Below are 23,931 nucleotides of genomic sequence, written 5' to 3' on the forward strand. Positions count from 1 at the left end.
AGTGCCCTCCTGGCTCCTGGTGACCTTTGCAGGCACCTTGGGCTACGTGGAGGCTGCTGGCTGTGGCATCTCTCCCCAGTGCTCTGCCTTCCCGCTCCCACTGTTTGCTGTGGCTCACAGCTTCCCCCTTCCTCAGGTCACCTTGGAGGTCAGAGAATCTCCCCCACTCTCACGTGGATCCTGGCCCAGCCTGCCCCAGCAGGCAGGCAGGCAAGCCGGCAAGCAGGCAGGCAGGCACGAGATGAGGGCTCCCTTGCCCGTCCCTCCTCCCTGCCTTTGTCTCTTCCTGCCCGTGGGCTCGGCTGGGGTGTGGAGGGAGGGAGGGCCACTCTTCCCATCCAGGCCCTGGGTCACTAGCACCTCATAACTTTCTCTTCCACTGAGGACACAGCCAGCAGCTCCTGCCATGGACAGGTGGTACCTGGGTGAGTCCCCTGAACCCCACCCCCCCACCTTCTCAGACTCTGACACAGGTGTCCACCCCATCACTTTCAAGTGCACCCCCAGCTCCCCAGAAGTACGAGAAAAGCAGAAACGAGGAGAGGCAGGATTTGTAAACAAGGGCATCTCGGTATGGGTCCTGGGCGTGCCCTCATCTCTGCTCCCAGCATCTCTGAGCTGCAAGAGCTGGGAAGGCAACTTGTGCAACAGCCCCCTTTCTGTCTGTGTGTCCATCTGTCTGTGTGTCCATCTGCAAGAACTCTGAAGCCAGACTGCTGGGTTCAGAGCTTGGTTCCCCCACTTCGTAGCTGCCTGACCTCTGGCAAGTTATTTTACTTCTCTGTACCTCAGTTTCTTCATCTATAAAATGGGGATGATAATAATGCCTTCCTTGCCTCATAGAGTTGTTGTGATGATTAAATGAGTTAATTTTTGTAAAGTGTTTAGAACAGTGCCTTGCATATAGAGTTAAAAACGCAGCTATTGATTTGCTTTCCCTATTTCTCTTGTCTTCTATCATCTCCTATCTATCTACCTATCTATCCATCTATCATCTTCATCATCATCATCATCTGTCTATCATAGTCATTCATCAATCTATCGATCTATCTATCAACTTTCCACCTATTTTTATACTCCAGAAAGAATCCACAGTGGCTTACAAAGATAGACAAAATGTACTAAGATACCAAGATAATGTATAATAAGGAGGTACCAGTGTCTGTGTGGAGGGCCCCAGGAGTTTTGGGAGTACAGCCACGGGGGCTTTCTAGCCCTGGTTTTGTCCCTGACTGGGTGTTTCAGGCAAGTCCCTCAACCTCCCTGCCCTCAGTCTTCCTGGGCTGCCCAGTGGGGATCATGGTGCTGCCCTGGCCACCTTCAGGGTCATTGTGGAGTCAATGACCAGCTCAGTTTCTTTATCTGTGGAATGGAGCAAACGTGCATTCAGCAGGACAATGCATGCAAGAACTTGACACATGCTCAGCCCCTACCAAATGTTATCTCTGTTGTATTTTCGTGAATATTCATCACTTGGCCCTGAAAGCAGAAGAGCTGAATGGGTGTCTCGGCTCCTGGTCTGCAGGCCGTGACATTTCCTCTTTCCATCTCACCCTCATGTTCATTTTGCTGGAAGGTGGTTGGCTTTTCTGGGTCTGACAGCATATGACAGTAACAATAATGACACTTACTGCGTACCAGGCCCCCTGCCACACCCTTTACCTCATTATCTCACTTTCTCCTCATCACAACCCATTCTACGGATGAGGAGACTGAGGCACACAGAGGTTAAGTAACTTGACAGAGGCCATATACTTAGCAAGTGGAGGAGCCAGGAAGTGAACTCAAACCTTGATCCCCTGCCACTGCTCCAGGAAGATTAATAGATGGAGTCCTTTTGAAGGACTAACCCACCCCTGTTGGACACTGACTGCTGACCTTGGCCCTTTGGCTACAATTGAGCATCAGTCTCTCCTGGGAGCCAATTCGATTGATTAGAACTCAGCCAGGAATATGAGCATCCATGGAGTACCCAGCACTGCGGTCCCCAAGGTGAATAGGGCCACAGTAGGGGGGGAGGAGGCCTTGGAAGTGTGGGAAATTTCCTGATTCCTAAAGCTGAGGGTGTGGCTCTCAGTCTCCACTTTGCCTCTCACCGCTGTGTGCCCTTGAGCCAGGGCCCTACCCTCTCTGTGCCTCAGATGCCTCGTCTGTAAAATGGGGAAATAACACAAAGTGCAAGGAACTAATAGGAACGTGATTTGCAAATCATGAAAACAAGGCGCTCTCCCTGTGGCAGGGCTTGGTCCCTCCCGAGGGAGCCTACCGTGTAACAGTGGGAAACTGGCACGGAAGCTGTGCTTCACGGCTGGAGAAGGAAAGTGCCAGAGGCTGCAGGAGACGAGGGGTTGGTTAGGGATGACACTGAGCGAGCTGTGAGCTGTTAGATGCAGCCTGGCTGGATGAAGAAGATAACAGAGGAAAGGGCGTTCCCAGGCAGCGAAGGCCTGGAGGTGTGAACGTGCATGGGGGGCTCAGGTGGGCTGTGAGGCAGGAGGGGCCGGGTACCCCGGGACCACCGCAGAGGAGCCTCGAGTGCCAGACAAGACACATCAGCCGAAACAGCGATCTCCATAGCGGTGGGTGAGGTGGGCAGCTGCTAGGGTCAGGGGCTTCCATGGGACCCCCGACCTTGCCCCCTAGGCTGTAGTATACCCGGAATATATTTCGAAACTCCCACTTCCCCATTGTCACAGCCCCAGCCGTGACCTCTCCGGCTGGGGGAAGGACACCACGGCTGATCTGTCCCCGGCACTTCTCTCTGGAAATTTCCTTGGGGAGGGTTTGGAAAGCCGGCCAGCCCCTCCCTGCCCCTGCTGCCCCCGCACCTCCTCATGCCTCAGCAGGAGCCCCGCTATCCACGCCAGGGCCTTTCTTGTGACCAGGGTAAATATTACCTGGCACTGTTAATGTTTAATGCCCCCCCCATCCCTGGCCACCCCACAGCCAGGCACTGTCCCCGAAGCAGAGGCAGCGGGAAGAGGGCAGTGGGACGTGCCCGGTCTGCGGGGGGACATGGCAGGACTGTCGACAGATGATGGTGAGTGTGTGCGCGCGTGTGTGCGTGTGAAGCATTAGGTGCCTCGGACTATCTTTGGAGGGTGAGCAGGACCCCACTCTTCCGTCTCCTGGCACCCCTGCCTTCCAAGAGTACCCACCGCCCCTGCCTCATCCCGTGCCAACCTTCCCGCTAAGAAAATTTGCTTTTAAAAGAGGATCCCACCTTAACTCCAAAGAAATCTAGCTTGAATGGTGGAACCTTGGGTCCCAAGTAGGAGCTGCTGGGGGGTGGGGAGCAGTGAGCTTCCATCTTGACTTTCTGGCATGCATCTGTCCTGGTTCCATGTATCTTTGGGACTCTCTAAGCTCAGAGCAGGAGGCGGATGGGGGTCAGGCTGGCTGGGGCAGGAGTGGGCCCCTCTGCTCAGCCTTCTCAGGCTGGCTTTGGGGTGAGAGCCCCCAAGTTCAGGACACATGCCCAGAAGTTATCCTGCGAACGAGGGTGATCAGGCCTGGAATCCAGTGGGCCTTCTGTTGTCCGTGGTGGTCTTAGAGCCAGATCTAGAAAAGATGAGGGCTTTGGGTGAGGACTGGCCCATCCAATGGCTCAAGACGAGGTGGTCAGGGAGGAGACGGGTCCCTGGTATGCTGAGGGGAGCTGTGAGTTTGCTCATGGCTCTGACACTGATGCCCCATGTGACCTTGAACAAGACCTGAACCGAATCTGGGGAGACAACTTTGGAGGCCTTCTGCATGGTGACGGGTGCCTGGGCCCCCCATAGGCTCCCTTGGCCTCAGGCCCTACAGGTCCAGGAGCAGACCCCTTCTAGCCTGTTCTCTCCTGGCCTAGGGGGGTTGTACCGCCAGGACAGCTGGACTCACCGGGCCCCATGGCCCAGGGCACAGTTCAGCACAGCCTGGGAGGTGCCAACTGGTGCGTTCCTTTGACCTTGGGTACTGCTTCCCTAGTGCCAAGAAGGGGCTCAAGTAGGGCAGAGAAAAGGGGCCACCCCTAGCCGTGGCAGAAAAGCTCTGGCCAGGTGCCCTCCAGCTGCCCAACGGTGAGTACGCTTAGTTTACAGGGCCGGAAGCAGAGCCATATCTGCTCGGGGCTGGAGACTGGACTGAACCACTTGGCCTTGAAATGTCTCCTTCCTCCTGACCATGTGACAGGCAGCACAGCAAAGGGGTTAAGCACCCAGATGCTTAACAACCAATTGCCTGGGTTCATTCCCAGGTTGACCCTTTTCTAGCTGTGTGACTGTGGGTGAGTTGTTTTGCCCCTCTGTGCCTCCATCTTCTCATGGATTATATTGGAAGAATATTAATGCCTCATAGAGTTGTTACAATGGCTAAATAAGCTACTGCTTTGTTAGCCTCAGCCTGGCACATGGTAAGCACAATATATTAATGTTTCTGAAATAAATTTGCTTCCCCCTGAGGATAGCAACGTAGGAGAGAAGAATCTAGAAACATGGGTCCAAGACCCAGTTCCACCCCCAACTTTTATTGGGACTTTAGACAAGTCTTCAAACTGGGCCTCAGTTTCCTCCTTCTGTTCAGTGAACGTTAAGGTTCTATTTATTTATTTATTCATCCATTCACTTCACAAATGCTTGCTAAGTACCTTGTAGTTGATTAGTCATACGGAGAGAGGTTGCTGGTGAGTCTTACAGGAGATGCCTCTGTTGGCCTTTTCTTACTTTTGTATGAAGCAAGGAGAGGAAGGAACCAGCCCCTCCCAGAGGTGCCAGAGGCCTCCACAGGGATCGTGGGTCCCTGCTTTGGAGGCACGGTATTTGGTCCCAAGCCGATTTTCGGGAGCCATCTAGGGCAGTGGGGCAGTGGCGTTAGCAGACACAGCAGCCCCTGCTCCTGGATGTCTCTCCACCAGCCTCGCCTGGCCCCCTTGGACCCCTAGGGGTGCTGGGATGGGAAGGACGGGAGTTCCACTGTTCCTGTGGCTGAAGCACACCACGAGGTGACTCACCCCTCACCCACTTCTGGCTCTCTCCTCAGGTGGCAGCCCCAAGGAGGACGTGGACCCATTCTCCTATGGTGAGCCTGGTGGGCCCCTCCTCCCCACCCTTCCTGAGCGCCCCCCCCCCATGTAACCCCAGTTCCTGGCCTCTCCCAGCCCTGGGTTATGTGTCCCCACCTTCGCCAGTTACTGTAGGGCTGCTGCCAGGCTGGCTGCGGGGAGGGGTCTGGGATCACTCATCCCACTTCCTTGCCCTCTCCTCTCTCAGACTATGAGACTGTCCGCAACGGGGGCCTGATCTTCGCTGCCCTGGCCTTCATCGTGGGGCTTATCATCATCCTCAGTAAGTGGGGGCTTCGTGTGGGAAGTGGGGTGCTGATGGGGACACATCTCAAAGCCACTGAGCGCACTGGCTTCTCAGGTCGGGTTGGGGGGAAGAGCCCTCTCACCCCCTTCCCAGATCCCGGAAGGCGGAAGTGAGTTTCTCGGATCCCCTCCCCTCCCCCACGCAGGACGTGGAGACGGATGGCCACCTTGATGGAAAGAGGAGTCTTGGATGCCCCACTGCTTGGTCCTCAGACCACCCAGGAGGTTCCTTCCTCCTCCCGTGCGCCCTCCAGTGGATGCTGGGGGGAAGGCTGTGGAGATGGGAGAGCTGGCTTCCAGTGGCCCTGGGAAGCTCCAGTGCACGCGGAGCCAGGCCAAGGGAGGGAGCCAGCCTCCACTGGACACCCCCTCCCCCAGATCTGGACGCTTTCTTGGCTTGAGCTACATCTCGGCCCATTTAATCCTCTTGGCAACACTGAGGGATGGCCACCAATGTCACCATTTTGCAGATGAAAAACCAGACCCACCCTGATAGGGGCAGCAAGCTGCCTGAGGTTCCGTAGCTGAATCGGAAGCAGAGAGGGTTCAGCCGCAACCCCCCGCCCCCAACCCCCTGCCTGCTGCCGGAAGGCAACCGTGCCTGGCAGCCAGAGGCCTTAGGCACCCCTGTTAGTTTACCATGGATCCCCTACTCTCTGGGCCTCAGTTGGCTCATCTGTTAAATGGGGATGATCCCACTTGCCTCAGTAGGTTAGGGCTGGCAGCCAAAGACACAGCAGCCAAGAAAGCACTCAGAAGGCTCCAGCGTAGGCATGGGGTGTTCTAGGGGAGAAAAGGGCCCTGGCTCCAGCCCCAGCCCCAGCAGGCACACAGCAGGAGCTTAATAAATGCTCGTGGACTTGTTCAGGTGAAACCAGAAGAAACATACACAGAAACACACCAATGAAAAGAAGAGAGAGAATGTAGCTGATACACCTCCGTGTCCTGGGATTCTAACACATCCATGGGTGGTGGCCCCCCTCCTGACAGCTGCGCTTTGCAGACGTGGCCAGTCTCCCCGATATTCCTGGAGGCTCCCTGGTGGCAGTGTTGAGCACGTAGGAGGTGGAAGGCAGATGGGCAGGAGCAGGGGTCTTGGCTCTGGACTTCCTGCCATTCTTCTCCAAGAGTTTATTGAGCAGCTTGTGCACGCCCAGCACCACGCAGGGGGGCACCACCATGGCCCAGGCTCAGCACCACTCTCAGTGCCCTCACAGTCCCCCACGGAGCCACTGCAGTAAATGTTTGTTGACTGACCAGTTGACTGACTTGGGCTTCTGAATGCTTATGGTGCAGCCCTATATATAGAGAGAGACAGTCAACTGTGGCCTCCAAGGCAGACACCAAGCGGTACAGGCAGGTGGGAGGGAGGAGGGAATACAGAGCTGAGTCCTCCAGGGCAGAGAGGGTCTCCTTGGAAAACTAACCTCCTTTCTCTCTTTAAGGCAGACGATTCCGCTGCGGGGGCAGGAAGAAGCACCGGTGAGTGCCTGCCTGGGTGACTGATGGGGTGGGCGGGGCAGGGGCGGGAGGAGCAGGTCGAGGAGTTCGGTTACTGAGGCCTGTGAGGAGGGTCTACAACTTCAGGGGCCCCTGAACTCACTGCCCCCCCCCCCACAACTTACCTGTCTGCTTTCCTCCATCCCAGGCAAGTTCACGAAGACGAGCTATAATGAGAGGTAGGTTTGCGAGGGGCGGGCAAGGGTGGTGGCCCGGGATGGCTGTGGATAATAAGGAAGAGGTGGGGATGAGCTGGGAAGGACTTCAGGGTCTTTCATCCATCAGCCAGGCGTCTGTCACCCTCATGTGTTTTTAAACGATGGCCAAGTGCCTGGCGTGGCATGTGTAGCCAAGGGAGGCTGCCGAGACACGCCAGAGAGAGGTAAGATGAATAAGGAACGAAATGAGAGTCCCGACCTCTGCCCCCTCACAGCCCCAATCCTGTCTTTGTCTTTGCAGAGCCAGCCGTGTCCACCATTGCACCGGGGCCGCTTGGGAAGCCCTCCCTGAGCTATAGGTCTTTGCCCCCGGGACTGCCAGGCCCTCGGGCTGAAGGAAGCCCCGAGTTCTGCATGACCCCTGGGTGGGCATAGCCTCCTCCCACCCCGTGCTAATAATAAAGCCGGCCTCAGAGACGGCTCCTTCCCTGGCCTGCCTCCCTCCCTCCTTCTCTCCTGTAACTGCCACCATCCTCTCCTCCAAGTCGGAGTCAATACAGCCCGGTCCCTTGTTTTTCAATTATTCGCTCAGGTGCCCATGCCTACTTAAGCAAGAAGTTCAGTATCATCCCCTCTAGGACTTTCCTAGCGATGCCAAGGACCCCAGGGACAGAGGGCTCAGCCTGCCTTCCAAATGCCAGGCAAAGAGAAAGCCAGGCAGGCGAAGGTCACAGGTTCAAAGCCGCTGGGTCTGTTGGAGCTGCCTGGTCATCGTCCCAGGCCCTGGGTGGGGCTGTTGGAGCTCTCCAGTGGGAGAAGCTGCAGCCATGCCCTGGGCTGCCAGCGTTGTAGCTGTTTGTGGCCATATTATGTGCTCTGCCATTTCCCCAGGTGCACCAACGTGCCAGGATGGGTGGGTCTAGGGGTCCAGGCGGGGGCCTCAACACACGCTCTCTTCCTATCCCCTTCCTGACCCTGGTGCTAAGCTCCGGCCACCCCCTTTCCACTCGTGGGGCCAGGGGGCCTCAGCTGGACCTAAGCTCATCCGCCTATTTGGGTGCTGACTTGGTTAACCCCAGGGCCAGGGGCCAGAAAGTGGACAGTGAGGGTGGGCCCCTTGTTAACCGTTTCCTCCAGCCCCCTGTCCATTCTGGCAGGCACTCACCCAGGACAACTTCAACACAGGATGGTGTCAGGCTGGCCCTGCCGCCAGTGCCTGACTTCCTGATGCCTGTGGCCCCCTGGCAGCCCAGCACCCTGCTCCCCTCAGGCAGTTTCTGCCCCCTGGCAGGAGCCCCTCTTCCCTCTCTCTCCCTTCCCTGCAGAGGCCTCTGCGAGAGGCTGGATGGGATGGTGGGATCATGGCACCACCTAGTGTCCAGTTTACTCATCTGGGTCTGGGAGCAGCCAGGGAAGGAGGCGGGCCTGGCCTGGGAATCCGAGACTGCAGCAAGTTAGCAGAGTTTAAAACGAACAGGGAGGGCGTGTTTGGGGACCAGAGGCAGGGTAGGCAGCATTCTGCTTGAGAATTGAGCTCTTTGTCTTAATCCACTGCTGCCTGGACCACCAACCCTCACAGACTCACAGAATGCTTGAGCACCAAAGGCCCCTAGAGAGCAAAATAAACAATCCTCAATTTTCAGCAAGGGAAACTGAGGTCCCGAGAAAGGCAGTGACTTGTCCAGGTGACACTGCCAGCCTGTGTCGGAGCCAGAGCTACAACCCAGGTCTCTGGCCCCCCCATTTCAGAGTCCTTCTCACTGACCCCGTGGTCTGGGAGGAGAAGCTCCAGGGAGACACAGAGGGGAAAGCCTGATTCTTACAACTCAGAGCCAAGGTCTTTGTGACACCCTGCTCCGAATGTGGGCTCACCCATGACAAATAAATCCTGAGAGGCCAAACCCCTAAATAGAATTCAGTATTTCCATACACAAGACACTGGAGCCATCCACGACAGTGGGAGAAATGAACGGGAATGGGGCAGGTCCAGCCAGCGGGGCTTTCGGGAGGAGGGGGGCTCCTGAAGCTTCTTGGATGTAGCAGCAAGGTGAACAGGAAGAGGGGTATTCCTGGCCTGTGGCCCACCTGAGGAGAAGTAAGCGCCTTGGAGAGGAGTCACGTTTCTAGAAGGTTCCATACACAGGCCCTGAGCTGCCAACCCAGAGGGCATTTCCAGCTGCTTTGGAGGGAAATGGTCCTGAGTGAGTCACTTCGGCCTCTGCCCCTGCTGCAAGCCCTCTGTCCTTGTGAACCGTGAGGCTCCACCGGGTTCCAGACTGTCACCCTGGAGAACCTGGGGTGCTGGTCAAAGCACTAGCTACCCAGCATCCCCTCCAGAACTATCAAATATTAACCTTGGGGTGGGCCCATGCCAGGTGATGCTTAACCAGCTCCCAGGAGAGCAGCCAGTGCCGGAAACCACAGATCCAGGTGACATTCAGAGCCCCCATCAACAATTTCCCTTCCCACTCCATTAAGGTCACGTGGACCGGGAGCTACTGAACTTTCACTTCACTTTGGGATTTTCCACAATTCATACACAAATTAAGTCACAAATAACAACTAAGGCTGAGAAGTGATTGAATGAATTACTTCTAATCACACAACAGCAACAAAAGCAGCCTTAGTCTGAGGGGATGCAATTCCCTTTGTCACCACCAGAAGGAGCATGTGTCTTACTCCAAATCCCTTTCAAACAGGTTTTCAACTCAGTCTAAGGGCTGGTGGAACCTTTGCTGGGAGGAGGGGGCTCCCGGTCTGCCAGGGGCTCTGGTTTCCCAGGAAAGCCCTGAGCTCTTCTCATTCTGTCTGCACACCCCTCAGGTGTATCACTTGCCCTGCTCTGGGATAATTCTTGGCTGTGGGATCTCGAGCCCTCCTCACTCCTCCTGGAAGGGAGAGACCCTCTGTGATCTGCACATCTTCCTCACCTTAGGGTGATCATGAGACCTCCATCCACATAGTCTGAGTTAATCAGCGTCATGAGCAGGACCTGGAGAGAGGTGGGCAAGGAGAGGGCGGCCCCAACACCAGCCCCGCCCCCCCCCCCCCCCAGCAACCCCACTGGTCCTATCTCGCCCAAGGGAGTGGGCGTGCTGAGCTGAAGAGGGGCCCAGGGCAGAGGGGGGTGCTGAGTCTTCCCCCAGGCCCTCCCCGCTCTCATCCCTGCCGGAGAGATTAATGGCCTCCCTGTTGATCCGCGGCCCCAGGCAGCTGAGGTCTGAACTGCAGTTCAGCAGGGCCTCCGGGCGGCAGTGACCCGCTCCTTGCCAGGCGTTCATTCTTCATCGTCCTCCCGACGAACACTCGGCCAGGGGAGATCAGAGGCCAATGCCGTGGCCGCCCGGCCTTGTCCTGTCGTCGCAGTGAGTCTCTGGCTGGGAAGATGGATCGGGCCTGGGCTTGGGGCCAGGCCCACAGCAGCCCCACTCCAGGGCCTTGGGAGGGCAGCGCGGAGCCTGGGGCTGGGCTGGGGGAGCCAGCGTGGCGCCCGAGGGATCCAGCCTTAGAGGAAACCCTCCCCTTGGCCTCGGTGTCCCCCTCCCACACTGGGGACACTCAATGTCGTCTGCAGTTGAGTGACTGATGGCTTGGGAAGAGATCCTGTTTAGAACTTGGGACCTTGGTGCCCATGACCTCAGCTTGACACTTGGGGTTGGGGGGACCTAAGGAGGCGGCCGCAGAAACCAGGGTGAGGGGTTTTCCCAGGTATGGAAGGGCCTCCTACCTGAAAGGCACTCGAACCCGCTGCATGTGGGGTGGCGGCTCCCCAGGCTCTGATTCAGCAGCTTATTTTGGGGGCTTATGAGGCTGCCTGCCCTGAACCTGCGTGATCCCCCAACACCCCTCCCCAGGCCCTGGGGCACTCCTGGCTGCTGCTGGTCTCCAGAGCTCTTAAACTCGGTTCCCTTTTCAAGAAATTCTCTGTTGCTTCCCTGAAGGCCTTCCTTGGTGTCACCAAGAGGAATTCCCCAGGTGAGGTGGCGGAGTGGGCGTAGAAGAGGGGCAGTTCCAGGCTGGGGCAGCAGCTCGAGGCCCCAGAACCTCACCTGCAGCTCAGTGCCGTCTGTGCTGGGGACGGTGGGGAACTGGCCTCACTGCCAGCTTTGCCTTCAGCCCACTGTGGGACCGTGCGATGGCCCTCGGCTGCCTCTGAACTTGGCTTTGGGAAAAGCAAACACAAGACAAAAATTCCAGGCGTTGGCTTCAAAGTCAAGGGGTTCTGGGAAGGGATAAGTGGGGACCTGTAGCTGGTCCCCTTGTTACCTCCTGCCCCCAGAAGAGCAGCGCTCAGGGAGGCTGGGTGTGCGCCTGTGCACGTGCACACACACACACACACACACAAATATACACTCGCTCCCTCCTAGTAGTTAAAACAGAGGCGCCCAGCAAGTAATGAAGGCAGACAAAAAGACACACTTGACAAAGCAAAGGAGATGAGGCTAGCCTGGCCCAGAGCCAGGAGCGTGTTGAATTCTCTCGTGGCCTTTGTTTCCTGAAAGGCCTATCAATCAGTAACACAGCTGTGCCAACCCAGCCTGCACGGGAGCTGAGTGCCCACCACCCCTGCCGAAGTAAGTAATATTTCAGGTCTCATGTCCGTGGACCATCTGCTCCTGACGCAGTGGGTCACATCATCAGGGCGTGGCCTCAGTCCTCAGACGCCCGCCCGAGCATGAGTGGGATGAGCCCCGCTGGGCCTCGGCTACTCCTAGACCCTGCCTGACCCCTCCTCCCAGGGGACCTGCTGGGGACCCCGTAACTCCTGGCATTCTGACCATCCCTTTATGTCTGTCTGCACGGCCTACAAGCCACATGAGGGCGGGGGTGGCGTCTGATGGTTTACCCACCAATCCCCAGTGCCTCGCCCATCCGAGTATGTGCTCAATAAATGTTTGCTGTTGACTGAGCACATGACTGGCTGGCCAGAGGAATGAATGAGTGATTACCCACAGCTGGACCTACCACTTCCCTGCTTCTCGGGGGCAGGGAGAGCTGCTGGGCGTTGCAGTCTGGGCAGGTGGCTGGGTAGTGTGTCTGCTGGGCAGCGCTCATGGAGCGTGGACGGGGAGGGGGCTACCAGGGGCCCGTCCCAGTGACAGCCGGCATTTTGTCCCTGGCATCACAGTTAAGATCAGAGGCTTTGGAATCAGCCGGCCCGGATGTGAGCCCTGGCTTGGCCAACTGTGGACTATGGGACTGTGGGCAAGTCCCCCCTCAGCCTCAGTTTCCCAAAATGGAGAAACAATGTCTGACTCGTGGAGTTCCTGCTCCTGACCAGTCCTCGGTGACCAGTGGCTGCCGTGATTACTTTCTCGAATGTTCTCCCAGTGCTGACACTGGATGCTGCTGTCTTTCCCTGGACCCCTGCAGGCATCCCAGCCCTTGACCATAATGCTTTACCGTCCAGTGCATTCTTCTCAGGACACTGTTCACGGCCAGGAGGCAGGGGCTCCTGAGTCCACCCTCAGCCCCAGACCCTCCTAAGCACCCTTTGGGCCACAGTGGGGACTTGGCCAGGCCCATCCTGGGAGGCCCTGCCCCCGGACCCTCTGCCAGCTTGGCCATGGGCTCCCCCGCTTCCTTGAGACCAGTGGAGGGTGGTCTATGGCTGCTGTGCTGGGACCAGGAAGGGTCTATGGAAAAACTTTCTGTGTGTGTTGGGTGTGTGAGAGATTGTGTGTGAGTGTCCGTGTACATGTATGTACATTTGTGCGTGTGCACATTGGAATGGGGGAAGAGCCAGACAAGGTGGTAGGAAGCTGACTGCATGGAGGATGCAAGAGGCTGGGCCCAGCATCTGGGGGCCAGGGGAACGGGCGGCTCCACTCTGCCGGCCCCTCTCTGGACCTCGGCCCCCTCAGCTGAGAATGAGGGCTGGGTCAGAGGTCATTGTCTGTTGCTCCCAGTGGTTCTTAGAGGACACACAGACATATGGACAAAGCTGGGGCAGGGAGTGAGCCCAGATCCCAGCTTCACTGTGAGGCATAGCCTGGGGTGAGGGGCAGCCTGTGTGGTGGAGAATCTGAGCCTGCGGCACGCCCATCCCATCCCGTGATGCTAGGGGCAGGCAGATAACCAGATTCCCTGTGCAGAGACCTGGGAATGGAGGCATCTGCAGGGGACCGGAGGCTACGGGGTGCAGGCAGTGGGATGTCCCCTCCGGAGGGCCGAGCCAGGACCCAGGCAGAGGGAGGGGGGCTCCTGGGCTTTTAAACTGCCCTCTCCAGGGAGTTTTGGAAGGCTCATTCTCTTCTAGATCTGATGTTTTCCTCCCATCAAACCACACAGTGAAAACAAGCAAAAGCAGGAATAGTGCAGTGGAAGAGGCACTGGAGGTGGGGCAACACAGACTTGGGTTTGGAGCTTGGCTCTGCCACTGACTAGCTGGGCAGCAGTGGGCAAGTCCCTTAGCGTCTCTGAACCTCAATTTCCTCATCTGTAAAATGGGAATCACAATGCCCATTAAAGAGACTGAATGAGATCATGTGTGTAAACAAGATCTATAAGCCGTAAAGCGCTACGGAAAAGCGACGTGGATTTTTTAAAGTTTTACGTTCTTTTTTTAAAAATTGAAGTATAGTTGATTTACAATGTTGTGTTAGTTTCAGGTGTATGACAAAGTGATTCAGTTATACATATATGTATATCTATTCTTTTTCAGATTCTTTTCCATTATAGGTTAACACAAGATATTGAATATAGTTCCCTGTCCTATACAGTAGGTCCTTGTTGTTTAATTATTTTATATATAGTAGTGCATATCTGTTAATCCCAAACTCCTAATTTATCCCTCCCCCTTTGGTAACCATAAGTTTGTTTTCTATGTCTGTGAGTCTGTTTCTGTTTTGTAAATAAGTTCATTTGTATCTTTTTTTAGATTCCACATATAAATGATATCATATGATATTTGTCATTCTCTGTCTGACTTACTTCACATAGTATGATAACCTCTAGGTCCATCCATGTTGCTGCAAATGGCATTATTTCATTCTTTTTTATGGCTGAGTAATATTCCATTGTATATATGTACCACATCTTCTTTATCCATTCATCTGTCGATGGACATTAAGTTGCTTCCTTGTCTTGGCTGTTGTAAATAGTGCTGCTATGAACATTGGGGTGCATGTATCTTTTTGAATCAGAGTTTTCATCTTTGCTGGATATATGCCCAGGAATGGGATTGTTGGATCATATGCAATTCTAGTTTTAATTTTTAAAGGAATTTCCATACTGTTCTCCATAGTGGCTGCACCAATCTACATTCCCACCAACAGTGGAGAAGAGTTTGCAAAGTGGGTTTTAATTGTGGGATGAAGCAATGTCAACCAAGGTTTTCATTGGGTTGGGTGTTCGATTGCATGCTTTTCAGTACACTTCAGCAAAATATATATTGAATATTTAAATATCAAGTATGTGCTGGGCACTGTGTTAGGTATTTTGACAAGCTTGAGTGGAAATTGTTTATGAAACTACAGAACATAAACCCATAGAAGATCTTCTAGTCTGGTGTTTCCCAAATGCCAGTCCTAAGACCCATGCTGAGCTGCTTACCTTCAAATTACCTGGGATATGTAGAATACAGATCCCTGCTTCTGTAATCTGGAATCTCTCTTTCTCTCTGTCTCGCTGTCCCCATCGTGAGTGAGCGTGTGTGCGTGTGCACGCGTATGTGCATTTGATTAGTTGAATTTGGGAACCATTGATCTAGTTCAGTCCTTTGCTGAACAGTGGAATCTGAGCCCCAGAGAGGGGAGATGCTCTCAGAGGACAGCATATCACAGGCCAGGGGCTTTGGGAGCACCCGTACCTTTTACACTTTTTCCAGCCAGTCCCAAGTCCCCTCAAAGGCTTGGCCTCTGAGGACGTGCCTCAGCAGAGTGCTAGAATATGGAAGCAGAAGACTTGAGCTGGAGTCCGAGCTCTGCATTTAGTGGCTGCTTAACCTTTAGCAAGTCACTTGCTTCTTGGCAGCCTCGATTTCCTCATCTGTAAAATGGAGGTATTGATGCCTGTCTTGCTGTGGGTTCTTCCTGTGAGCATGCTTTGAAGGCTGCACAGCTCCACTTTTTAACTCCGGGTAGAGACAGACCTGACCTTTCTTTCTTTCTTTCTTTTATGGCTGTGTCAGGTCTTAGTTGCGGTGTGCGGGATCTTTCGTTGCGGTGCACAGGCTTCTCTCTAGTTGTGGCATGCGGGTTTTTTCCTCTCCAGTTGTGGTGCGCGAGGTCCAGAGTGCGTGGGCTCTGTCGTTTGCGCCACGCGGGCTCTAGTTGAGATGCGTGGGCTCAGTAGTTGTGGCACGCGGGCTTAGTTGACCTGCGGCATGTGGGGTTTTAGTTCCCCGACCAGGGATTGAACCCGTATCCCCTGCATTGGAAGGCGGATTCTTTGCCACTGGACCACCAGGGAAGTCCCCAGACCTGACTTTTCTAAAGAGAAATCCCACAGGCTGAACTTTCTTCCACTTCCCCCAGGTGCAACCGGATCTAATATGGAAAGACAATCCTCTCAATGGAGCAGCTGCCGCCCCACTTCACCCCGCCCCTCCTCAAGGTTACAGGTGCTAGTCTTTGGGCGACACCTGCTGGCCAGGTCAGGTACTGCATCCTCCGGTAGCCCAACCCCAGTGGGGAAAACTTGTCTCCTTGGACATTCACAGCCACCGTATGAGGTAGGTGTTATGTTCCCGTTTTACAGATGAGGAAAGTGAGTTCATGGGAGGCACAGTGAACCTCTGATTCCAGGTGCTTTGTTCAGCTCCATCTCCTCCCTACCTCTTGCTCTTAGACTGAGCAGAGTGGGGAGCCGTTCTCTCCTAGGCAGAAGAGAGCATGCTAAATCGCCCTGAGATAGGAACTGGGATTAAGGGCATGGCCAGAGTTGGGGGGTCAGGTCCAGGCTGGTCCGAACTGTTGTCCTTGTGGCAGCAACCCCACCAGGCAGAAGACTTGGTGTTCCCCAGTTCCAGACAAGCTAGACTGATGGCAGGGGCTTCAGCTGCAGTAAGACCGTCTGAGGAGGCTCAGGGAGGCTGTTTGGCCAGATTGCCATGAGCTCGGCTGTTTTGGGCAGTGACTGGCCTGAAGCCCAGCACGTGTGTGTTGGGGGTTGAGGGCGGTGTGCCTGGTCTAAGCTACTTCTCAGTCAGGATGGCATAAAGTGTAGTGATTGACAGTAAGAATTCAGCCTTATCTTTTAGAGACGCACACTAAAAGATCTACGAATGGATTTATATAATGCATGAGATTTGCTTACAAAAATCCTTGGTGATGGGAAGGGAGGGTGGTAGGGGAATACAGATAAGACAAGATTGCCGCGAGTCAACAATTGCTGGCCCTAGAGGATGGGTGCATGGCAGTTCGTTATACTCTTCTCTCTACTTGTGATATGTTTGAAAATTTTCCGTATTAAAACCTTTCTGAAAATGTGACAGCAGAGATACTACCAACCACCACCGACAGCAATAAAGAGAAAGAAAACTCTGTGGTCAGACCACCCAGCCCTGCTCAAGGCTTGGGCATTTGACGCTTACTAGCTGTGTTAATTTCCCAGTGTCTCAGTTTCACTATCTGTAAAATGGGGATGATAATAATTATGCCAGTCTTATAGGTTGTTTGGAGGGCTAACTGAGATCATGCATCTAAAGTACTTAGCATAGTGCTGGACCACAGCAGGGTTCAATAATAAAAATCGTTATTAGGAGTCCATGGCTCTGGTTATAATTTGCCAAAAGAAAAAGCTACTTTGACTGATTCAGACAAACAATTGGCCATTTCGATCAGCTCCAAGGTTCTAACCATGAGTCTTGGAAGACACAGCCCTGGACCATCTCGTGCCAGGTGCGTGGGTATCTCAGATGGGCAGACACACACCACAGAGCCAGGTTCATGAAACCCCCCACAGGGATGCCCTTCTCCCATCACCTGGTACATCCATTTTCATCCAGCTTTGACTCTTTAGGCTCTTCCCATCAGCCAGGCCCACTCACATCCTGCCTTGGTTTTTCCTAACCGCTCCTTTCTCTGAGCTTAAGCAGCTGTCTTCACAGACTAATTGAATCTCAGCCCTAGGTGGGATCTTAAAAGTCTTTTAACCCAACCCTGTGGCTACTGAGGATGGAGTGGTGGGCAGGGCTACCCAGTCGGTGGGCCGGAGACAGAGGACAACACGACCTGGGCCATGAATGTCACGGTAGACGGAGTGCAGGCCTGGGATTCAGGAACCCTGCATCCAAGCACTGCCACTGACCTTCAGGCTGTACGGCCTGGATGTTCTTTAGCTGCACGGCCACCGTTTCCTCCTCTGTGACACAGGGTGCTCCCAATAGATGGCCTCCAGCCCCCTTCCCACTCTGACCTTTAGGCTCAGCATACAGACCTCCGCATGCTGTCCTCTATGCGTCTCCTTCCCCGCTGAGCACAAGCTCCCCAGGGCAGGGACCTGCCTTAGAGTTTCCAGGGATGCTGGGAGCTCCTTACATAGGGGCCGGGCACAAACTTGCTGAAAGTGTAAATAAACCTACAACATGTGCTTCCTCTGAGTCGAGGGTGGGCAGCGGCCAGTGAAAGGACAGAGGTTTCAGACCAGGAAAAGTGGGAAACCTTCCCAAATACCTCACACTGTATCCATAACACCCAATAGTGTTTTAAAGGTTCTGGGATGTCCTTACAGTAAAAGAAACCTATTTACCTCTGGTTATTCCAGTGTTTTCCAAACCTATTTGACCAGAACTCACTTTTTGCATATCACCTATTTTCTTCTCATGAAACTCTTGGGAAATGCAGTGTAAGATCTTTTCGCCTTTTCAGCTGGGTTTAAGTATGATCACGTGTGGTAGAGATGCTACGCTTTCATGCCACGTGGTCTGAAATTGGGCTTCCCGCTCCTCGTGCCTGCATTCTCAGCTGAGTCTGCCCCCCTCACTGGGGCTGAGCTAGGACTTCAGGGGTGGTTGAGAGTCTTAGCCGGTGTGTGTAAGCGATGCCATTTGACCCAGGCAGCATTTCCTCTCCCAGCGGTCAACAAGCAATGTGTCTAATCGTGCATCCCACCCTGACCCCGTCCCCAAGAATCCACATCGAGGTCACAGGTCAGCAGCAGTTCATGGGAAAGAGGCCCAGCTTTATTGGCGTGTTGGCCCCCAAAAGCCAATCAAATCTTGAGCCACAGAGGAGGTCGAATACCTATCAAGGCGGTGACAGTTCCTGTTCTCAGAGCTGTTCAGATCTCATCTGGAGTGTTGGGGCCATTCTGCTTTTAAGAGAGATGCTATTAAAGTTAAATATGTGCAAAAGGGGAAACCAGGAGAGGGAAGGGTCTGGAAATTATGTTGGAAAAGGAGAGGTTGACAGAACTGCGATATTTAGCCTGGCAAAAGGAAGGCTTGTAGGAGGGCTGTGCTATGGTGGCTGTTGTAAGATATTTGAATAGCTGTCATCTGGCAGGTCCCGTGAGCTCCGGCGGGCTAAGGCAGATTGGGCTCCGTAAAGAAAAGAGTGTGTACGTGATCACAGAGAGTGAAATTAGGATGAACTTCTGTGTGGGCAGGGAGCCCCTCGTCCCTGGCAGCATTTAACCAGGGACTGTTAGCACCTATCTGGTGGGGTGGAGAGAGCTGGGGGGTGTGAGATGGGGCCGTTCAGGTGGGCTCTAAGGCGCCGGCCAGCCTCCTCGCCTAGTCTATGGCTGTTGGGCTGGTACCCCCCCCCCCACCGTTCCCACACAGTGTCCCCCATTCCCTTGGCAATCCCAAACAGCATTCCACCCACCACTGTGGCACTCTGGCTCTGTGGTTTTGCCCCCCGGCAGGTGGACATTCTCTGCTCAGCGTGGCTGGAGGGGCTTCCTGGTGTCTTCCACAACCCTTGGGCTTTGAGGGGCATCTCAGTCCTTCATGCTGGTGACTCCGTCCCAGTGATGGGAGGGGCGTTGTCCCACAGAAAGGGTGTAGAGGGGGACTCTAAGCTGTCTTCCACCCCTGAGATCCTCTGGCTTGTGGACTGAAGTGGCCAGATTTCCTAGGAAGAGGGCTTTGAACATCCAAGTCAAGGCCAATTCCATGGGCCAGACCTTGACCTCCCCTTCACTATGGAGGACAATCTCTTCAGGGGCTGTGGCATTTTTAAGCATGCTCTGTGTGTGCAGTGTTGTACAAACACATAAATTACACATCGTGTGACACTCTGAGGCAAGGGACTGTGGTGGGAAGAGCCCTGGACCAGAATCCAGGAAACCTGGTTCTTGGCCCAGCTCAGCCTCCGTGGTCTGACCCAGGACAAGTCCCTGGGATGGACTCAGGTTTTGTAGGACCTGAAGCTTAGACCATTCGAAGGGACCTCCTTAAGGAAAACAATACACAACTATAAATACAAAATGAGGTACAAACGTGATTATTTAGGATGCTAAAAAGAAATTGCCACAAATTACAAATTCTGAAAAAACTGACAAATACCACAGGTATCACACAATCTGGACAAATAACAATATTTGTGTGAAATCACTGCCTGACACACCTCTATAATGCCTTAAAAATTTTTTTTTAACATTTCTTCTGCTCACAATTTTACACACCAGCTCCTGGCTCCATACATTTCCAACCTGGTTTCTCTTTCAAGACACACATCTCTAAGTGCAGGCACCTCAGGCCATAATCATGCTGTGATACAACTTGGGCCCTGCAACTTCGTGTCACAAAGCCAAGTGAATTGGCCCAATGGGTGGTCGTATTCCTGCAGCCATTCCCTACACTGGGATGGCTACACAGTAGTGCTAACCATTCTCGACGCATAAATATATCTCACCAATCCCAAATCGAATGGATCCATCACTCACTCACTTTGGGGGATCCCAAGTCAGATCCAAATGCACACCAGACCCCAAATGCACATCTGAGTAGAAAAGAAGAGAAGCCATAATTGATTGCAGATCAACTGTAGTATTCTACCAAATCACCAATACCATCTGACTATGTGAACTTATTACTGGGGCCCTACAGGACCCTGGAGCATAAGTTCTCTTAGTTTCATGGTAGATCTGCCTCTGGGTACATCACAAACCTCTTAGAGTTTCAGTTTCTTCATCTGTACAATGAACAAAACACTTCTGGCCTGATCTGTCTGTTTTGGACGAGGTTCTGAAATGAAAGAAAATGTGAAGCCTTTGGATCCCAAAAGTCCTGAGGAAGATGATGGTGCTGCCGGCTGAGCGGGCATCTGCTGAGACTCCGGCTTTAGGGTCAGTGCTCCTGCAGCTCCGGGACTCACCCTTCCAGGCCAGAAACTCTCATATGAGAAGGGCAAAGCTTAAGGCTTTGATTCCAGTTAAAGCACATACCTCTGGAAGGCATGACCCGTGAAGTTGTAATCGGGTATTTGCAACCCTGTAAGAATGAGCTTGTCTCATCACTAACTCGGCACTGAGTGCCCCCTAGTGTGAGGAGGCATGAGGCTAGGCTCTGCAGGTACAAACCGAAAGGGCTTGGAGCCTAGTGTTTGGAAGAGGAGACAAGTCAGGTGTGTGCATAAGCAGCCGCAATGCAGGATGAAGGGATGAGCGCCACAGGCCAAGAAGATGTCTGCGGCAGGTAGAGACCAGAGGAGGGCTGGTCCAGGCTGGTCCGGGAAAGCTGGGGGTGCCTGACCAGGCCTTGCTGCACGAGGAGGCTTACGCAGGTAGAGAAGGGGCACCGGGTACTTGAGAAAGAAGGAGTGAAAAACATAGCATCCAGGCTTTCCAGGAGAGAAGATGCTTAAATACAATGTGATGAACACATTTGTGAGTGCCTCGTGGGTCAGAAGAACTGCAGGATAACCCAGGAAGCCAGCAAAGTGAGCTCCCACTTATGGAATTTTCCTGTTTTTCTTTCTCTTAGTTTGGATTCCGCCCACCTCCCCCGCCGCCACCCCTGAGAGAGACCTGGCAATGAGCTTCAGCTGCACAGAATTCCGGCTTCATGGAACCTCTCTGGGTTGGCTTCTCAGCCAGTTTCAGAGTTGGGAGCAGAGAGGGGACTGCGGGAGAGAGGCCATGATTATTGAGGGGGCTTCTGCAGCCCCTGACCAACCCTCCTGAGACAGTGGCTTGAACAAGGGCCATGGAACCCCAGAGACACCATCTGTCGGGAAGGAGCCTCAGGGACTGGGGCCCTTTGTTCCGTGAGCTTAGGACCATGATACTAGAATCCAAAATGTTGAGAGGGTAAGTGGCAAAATGTACCTAGATATCCTCGGAGTTAAGCATATACAATTTTGGTTTAAGGAATGCCCAGGTAATTTAATGACACGTACTACCTTTTTATATAGGCACCATAGCCTATTAATTGCAATGATTCACCTCATCTCAAGAAGACGGAAGTATTTTAGATATACGTGCATGCATTTGAAGTAAAAACTGTTTATTTTGTGTGTTTTTTGTTTGCTTCTGAGTATCAGTGCATGAAAATACGTATTTCTGTCTCTTTGCCTGCATTAGAGAATGTGCATAGGTGACGAAACTGAGGCCCAGAAAGATAAAGTGACTTCTCCAAGATCACACAGCTGGCTAAGGTGGCAAAAATGAGGCTAAAACCGAGGATTTCTGAATCGTAGTCCAGGACTGTTCATATAACATTAAAATCAATTACAAATTGGAAAAAAAGGTGGGGAAATCCTTGTTTGTTTTTTTCTCCTCCAATCAATGAATTAGTACTAAAAACGTCAATCCCAAATTGGCTATATAACCCCAAATGTCAAGTTTTTACCATTGACCTGGTTCAGTATTGATTCCTTTTATGAAAACCATATTTATGCTGAAGTTGTTACAGAATTTCAGAGCAATAAGAAGGCTTTGCTAAAATAGTTATATGCCTTTGTTTTTGAAGAAAATTATCCAAAATATATAAGCTGTTGTTTGAGTTAAACAATGAAAACATCTGTTGTTTCTCATGATGGCTCTAGTCCTAATGTAACATGGCAAAATAATACCCCCCAAATATCCATGATTAACCTGAATTGGAAAGGGTTCACCTCCCAGTGTCTTCATATAGCCGCTTCAACCGGCATTGGTAAAACACACACACATCATCACCCAGCATTCTGATGCAACAAATTATTGAAATTAATTAATCACTTTTTAAATGAGCAGTGTGTCCCTGCTGGAAATGAATCCCACAGGTTTGAGGCTTTAAACAAATGTATTAGGGCACATGCAAAGGTGTCAATGCAGGATTTTTGGATTGTATTCAAATTGCATCTGAGCACAGGTGTGCCTGTCATTAAGTATTTATGTTTACCTGTACACATGGATGTTTGCCTGGGCAACTGTGTTTGTTCTCACATTGGTGTGCATATATTTGTGTGTGGGTGTGAGGGCTTCCATCCAAGTTGGGACTTTGAAGGAATTGTCCCTTTTATCAAAATAAAAAATTAGCCCCTCCAAAATGTCAGCCGTGGGAGGAGAGCATCAGGGTTTGGCGTGGGCGTGGGTGAAACAAGCATCCCACTCTCTTCCCTGGAGTTCCCTTGCTGTGATTGTTGCTGACTGTGCCATAGCTCCCCAAGTACAGCTCCAGTTAAGAGGGGACTTCGGAACACATCTGAGCCAGACTGTCACTTGCAAAGATATTTTCCTAAATACTAAGCAGGAACAAAACCTAGGAAATGGAAAATACAAAAAGCATATGGACTGTCTGTTTTCGGGTCCTTTCCTTGCTGACAGTCACTCTATGCCCTTCCAGCCTCAAGCACACCTTTTTTCCGTGTTTCTGGGGCCTCTTCCTGGATTCCCAACTCCTGAATTCTGGCCTCGTTGCCATAGGGACTGCAGGATGTCATCCCAACATCCCCTCCCATTGAGCTATTCCCTCCCCCAGCCCCTATAGTTCAAGGTCCTCTGAGCAAAAGCCAAGAACATTAGTGATATATACATTTACTGTGCTTACTGCGTGCTAGCCACGGGGCTTGTCTTATTTAATCGTCACAACAGCTCTCCGAGGCAGACGCTGTGGCTGTCCCCACTTTACAGGTGAGGGAACGGGGGTCGGCACACATTAATTCCCCAAGAGTGCACAGCTAGTAAACGGCAGAGTTGGGCTGAGATCTCAGCTCTGGCTCTGAAGTCATGCTCTTAACCATGACATTATATACACAGAGAACCTCCTTGTGCTAGAGAGTCCCGAGTCTGCCCTCCTCACCAGCCCACCCCTGCTCCCCACATCCACTCGGCCTCTTCAGGAGACAGTGAATGACCTCACCCTTCGGATAACACCTGACTCTCTACACACAGTGTTGTGGTCCCTGAAAGGCCCTCAGGTGTAACCAGCATAAAAGGGACACTCAGGTTAGAGGGGGTACTTCAGGTAAATGGAGAGCGGAGGTTCCCCCTCTCTCCTTCCAGCATGTGGGGCTCGAGCAGCTGTGCTGACACCCCCAGGCCCATTCAGGGCCCGTCCCCTCCCAACAGACAGCAGCCCCTTTCATCCTGTCTGACTTAGCAGCTTATTTTAGGCATGGCCTGACCAGGTGCCCTGGGTCAATAGGCTTAGTTTTAAATAACTGGATTCCTCTCAGCAACCATCTCCTTTAGAAGGGGAGGAACAGGACGGAAGAATGAGCCCAGTAGGCTGGCGGTGGTGAGGGAAGCTATCAGCCAGAAGACTGGAGACGGCTGGGCTCTGTCGCTGCCTGCCTGACCCCAGGCAGGTCCATCGCCTCCCCGCTCAGGGCCTCATCTTCCTCATCTGTAAAGCGGAGGGCTGGGCTGGGTCATCTCAAATACCTGTTGCAGTCTGCCCCATGTCTCTGTTCTAAGCCTGTGTTCACAGAGGGCAGAACACCTAGTGAAAAAGCATCCACTTTGCAGTGGTGACTTCACATCACGCAGCTGGGCCACGAGGCAGGCAGCACCGTGCAGAGCAAGCAGTGCTGCCCTGGAGTCTGGAGACCTGGG

General features: G+C 53.1%; 1 protein-coding gene and 1 long non-coding RNA gene across 3 annotated transcripts; both read left to right on the forward strand.

Moving 5' to 3' along the window:
- The first annotated feature begins 319 nt into the window (after positions 1 to 319).
- Positions 320 to 7,585, forward strand: FXYD2 (FXYD domain containing ion transport regulator 2). 2 transcript variants are annotated; one of them, XM_059930307.1, is made up of 6 exons: positions 320 to 425; positions 5,020 to 5,058; positions 5,250 to 5,324; positions 6,793 to 6,829; positions 6,996 to 7,026; positions 7,307 to 7,585. In XM_059930307.1, exons 1-5 carry the CDS (start codon positions 407 to 409, stop codon positions 7,018 to 7,020), a joined length of 195 nt encoding a protein of 64 aa, XP_059786290.1. In that variant the 5' UTR covers positions 320 to 406; the 3' UTR covers positions 7,021 to 7,026; positions 7,307 to 7,585. The 2 variants fall into 2 exon arrangements, with proteins under 2 accessions (XP_059786290.1, XP_059786289.1); XM_059930306.1 differs by lacking the exon at positions 320 to 425 and adding an exon at positions 2,880 to 3,040 and having other exon boundaries at positions 7,307 to 7,496.
- A 2,429-nt stretch (positions 7,586 to 10,014) lies between these two features.
- Positions 10,015 to 21,778, forward strand: LOC132370383 (uncharacterized). The gene is made up of 3 exons (XR_009504551.1): positions 10,015 to 10,370; positions 15,483 to 15,679; positions 20,879 to 21,778. It is a non-coding gene; the product is annotated as an uncharacterized LOC132370383 (long non-coding RNA).
- The last annotated feature ends 2,153 nt before the right edge of the window (positions 21,779 to 23,931 follow it).

This window comes from Balaenoptera ricei, chromosome 8, assembly GCF_028023285.1.
Source record: "Balaenoptera ricei isolate mBalRic1 chromosome 8, mBalRic1.hap2, whole genome shotgun sequence".
In the NCBI taxonomy this organism is placed as follows: domain Eukaryota; kingdom Metazoa; phylum Chordata; class Mammalia; order Artiodactyla; family Balaenopteridae; genus Balaenoptera; species Balaenoptera ricei.

Coding starts and splice junctions, on each gene's coding strand:
- FXYD2 (XM_059930306.1), top strand. CDS start 2,917: ATGCCCCCCCCATCCCTGGCCACCCCACAGCCAGGCACTGTCCCCGAA. Junction 5,325..6,792: donor GGGGCTTATCATCATCCTCA/GTAAGTGGGGGC, acceptor TCTCTCTTTAAG/GCAGACGATTCCGCTGCGGG. Junction 6,830..6,995: donor GGGGGCAGGAAGAAGCACCG/GTGAGTGCCTGC, acceptor CCTCCATCCCAG/GCAAGTTCACGAAGACGAGC.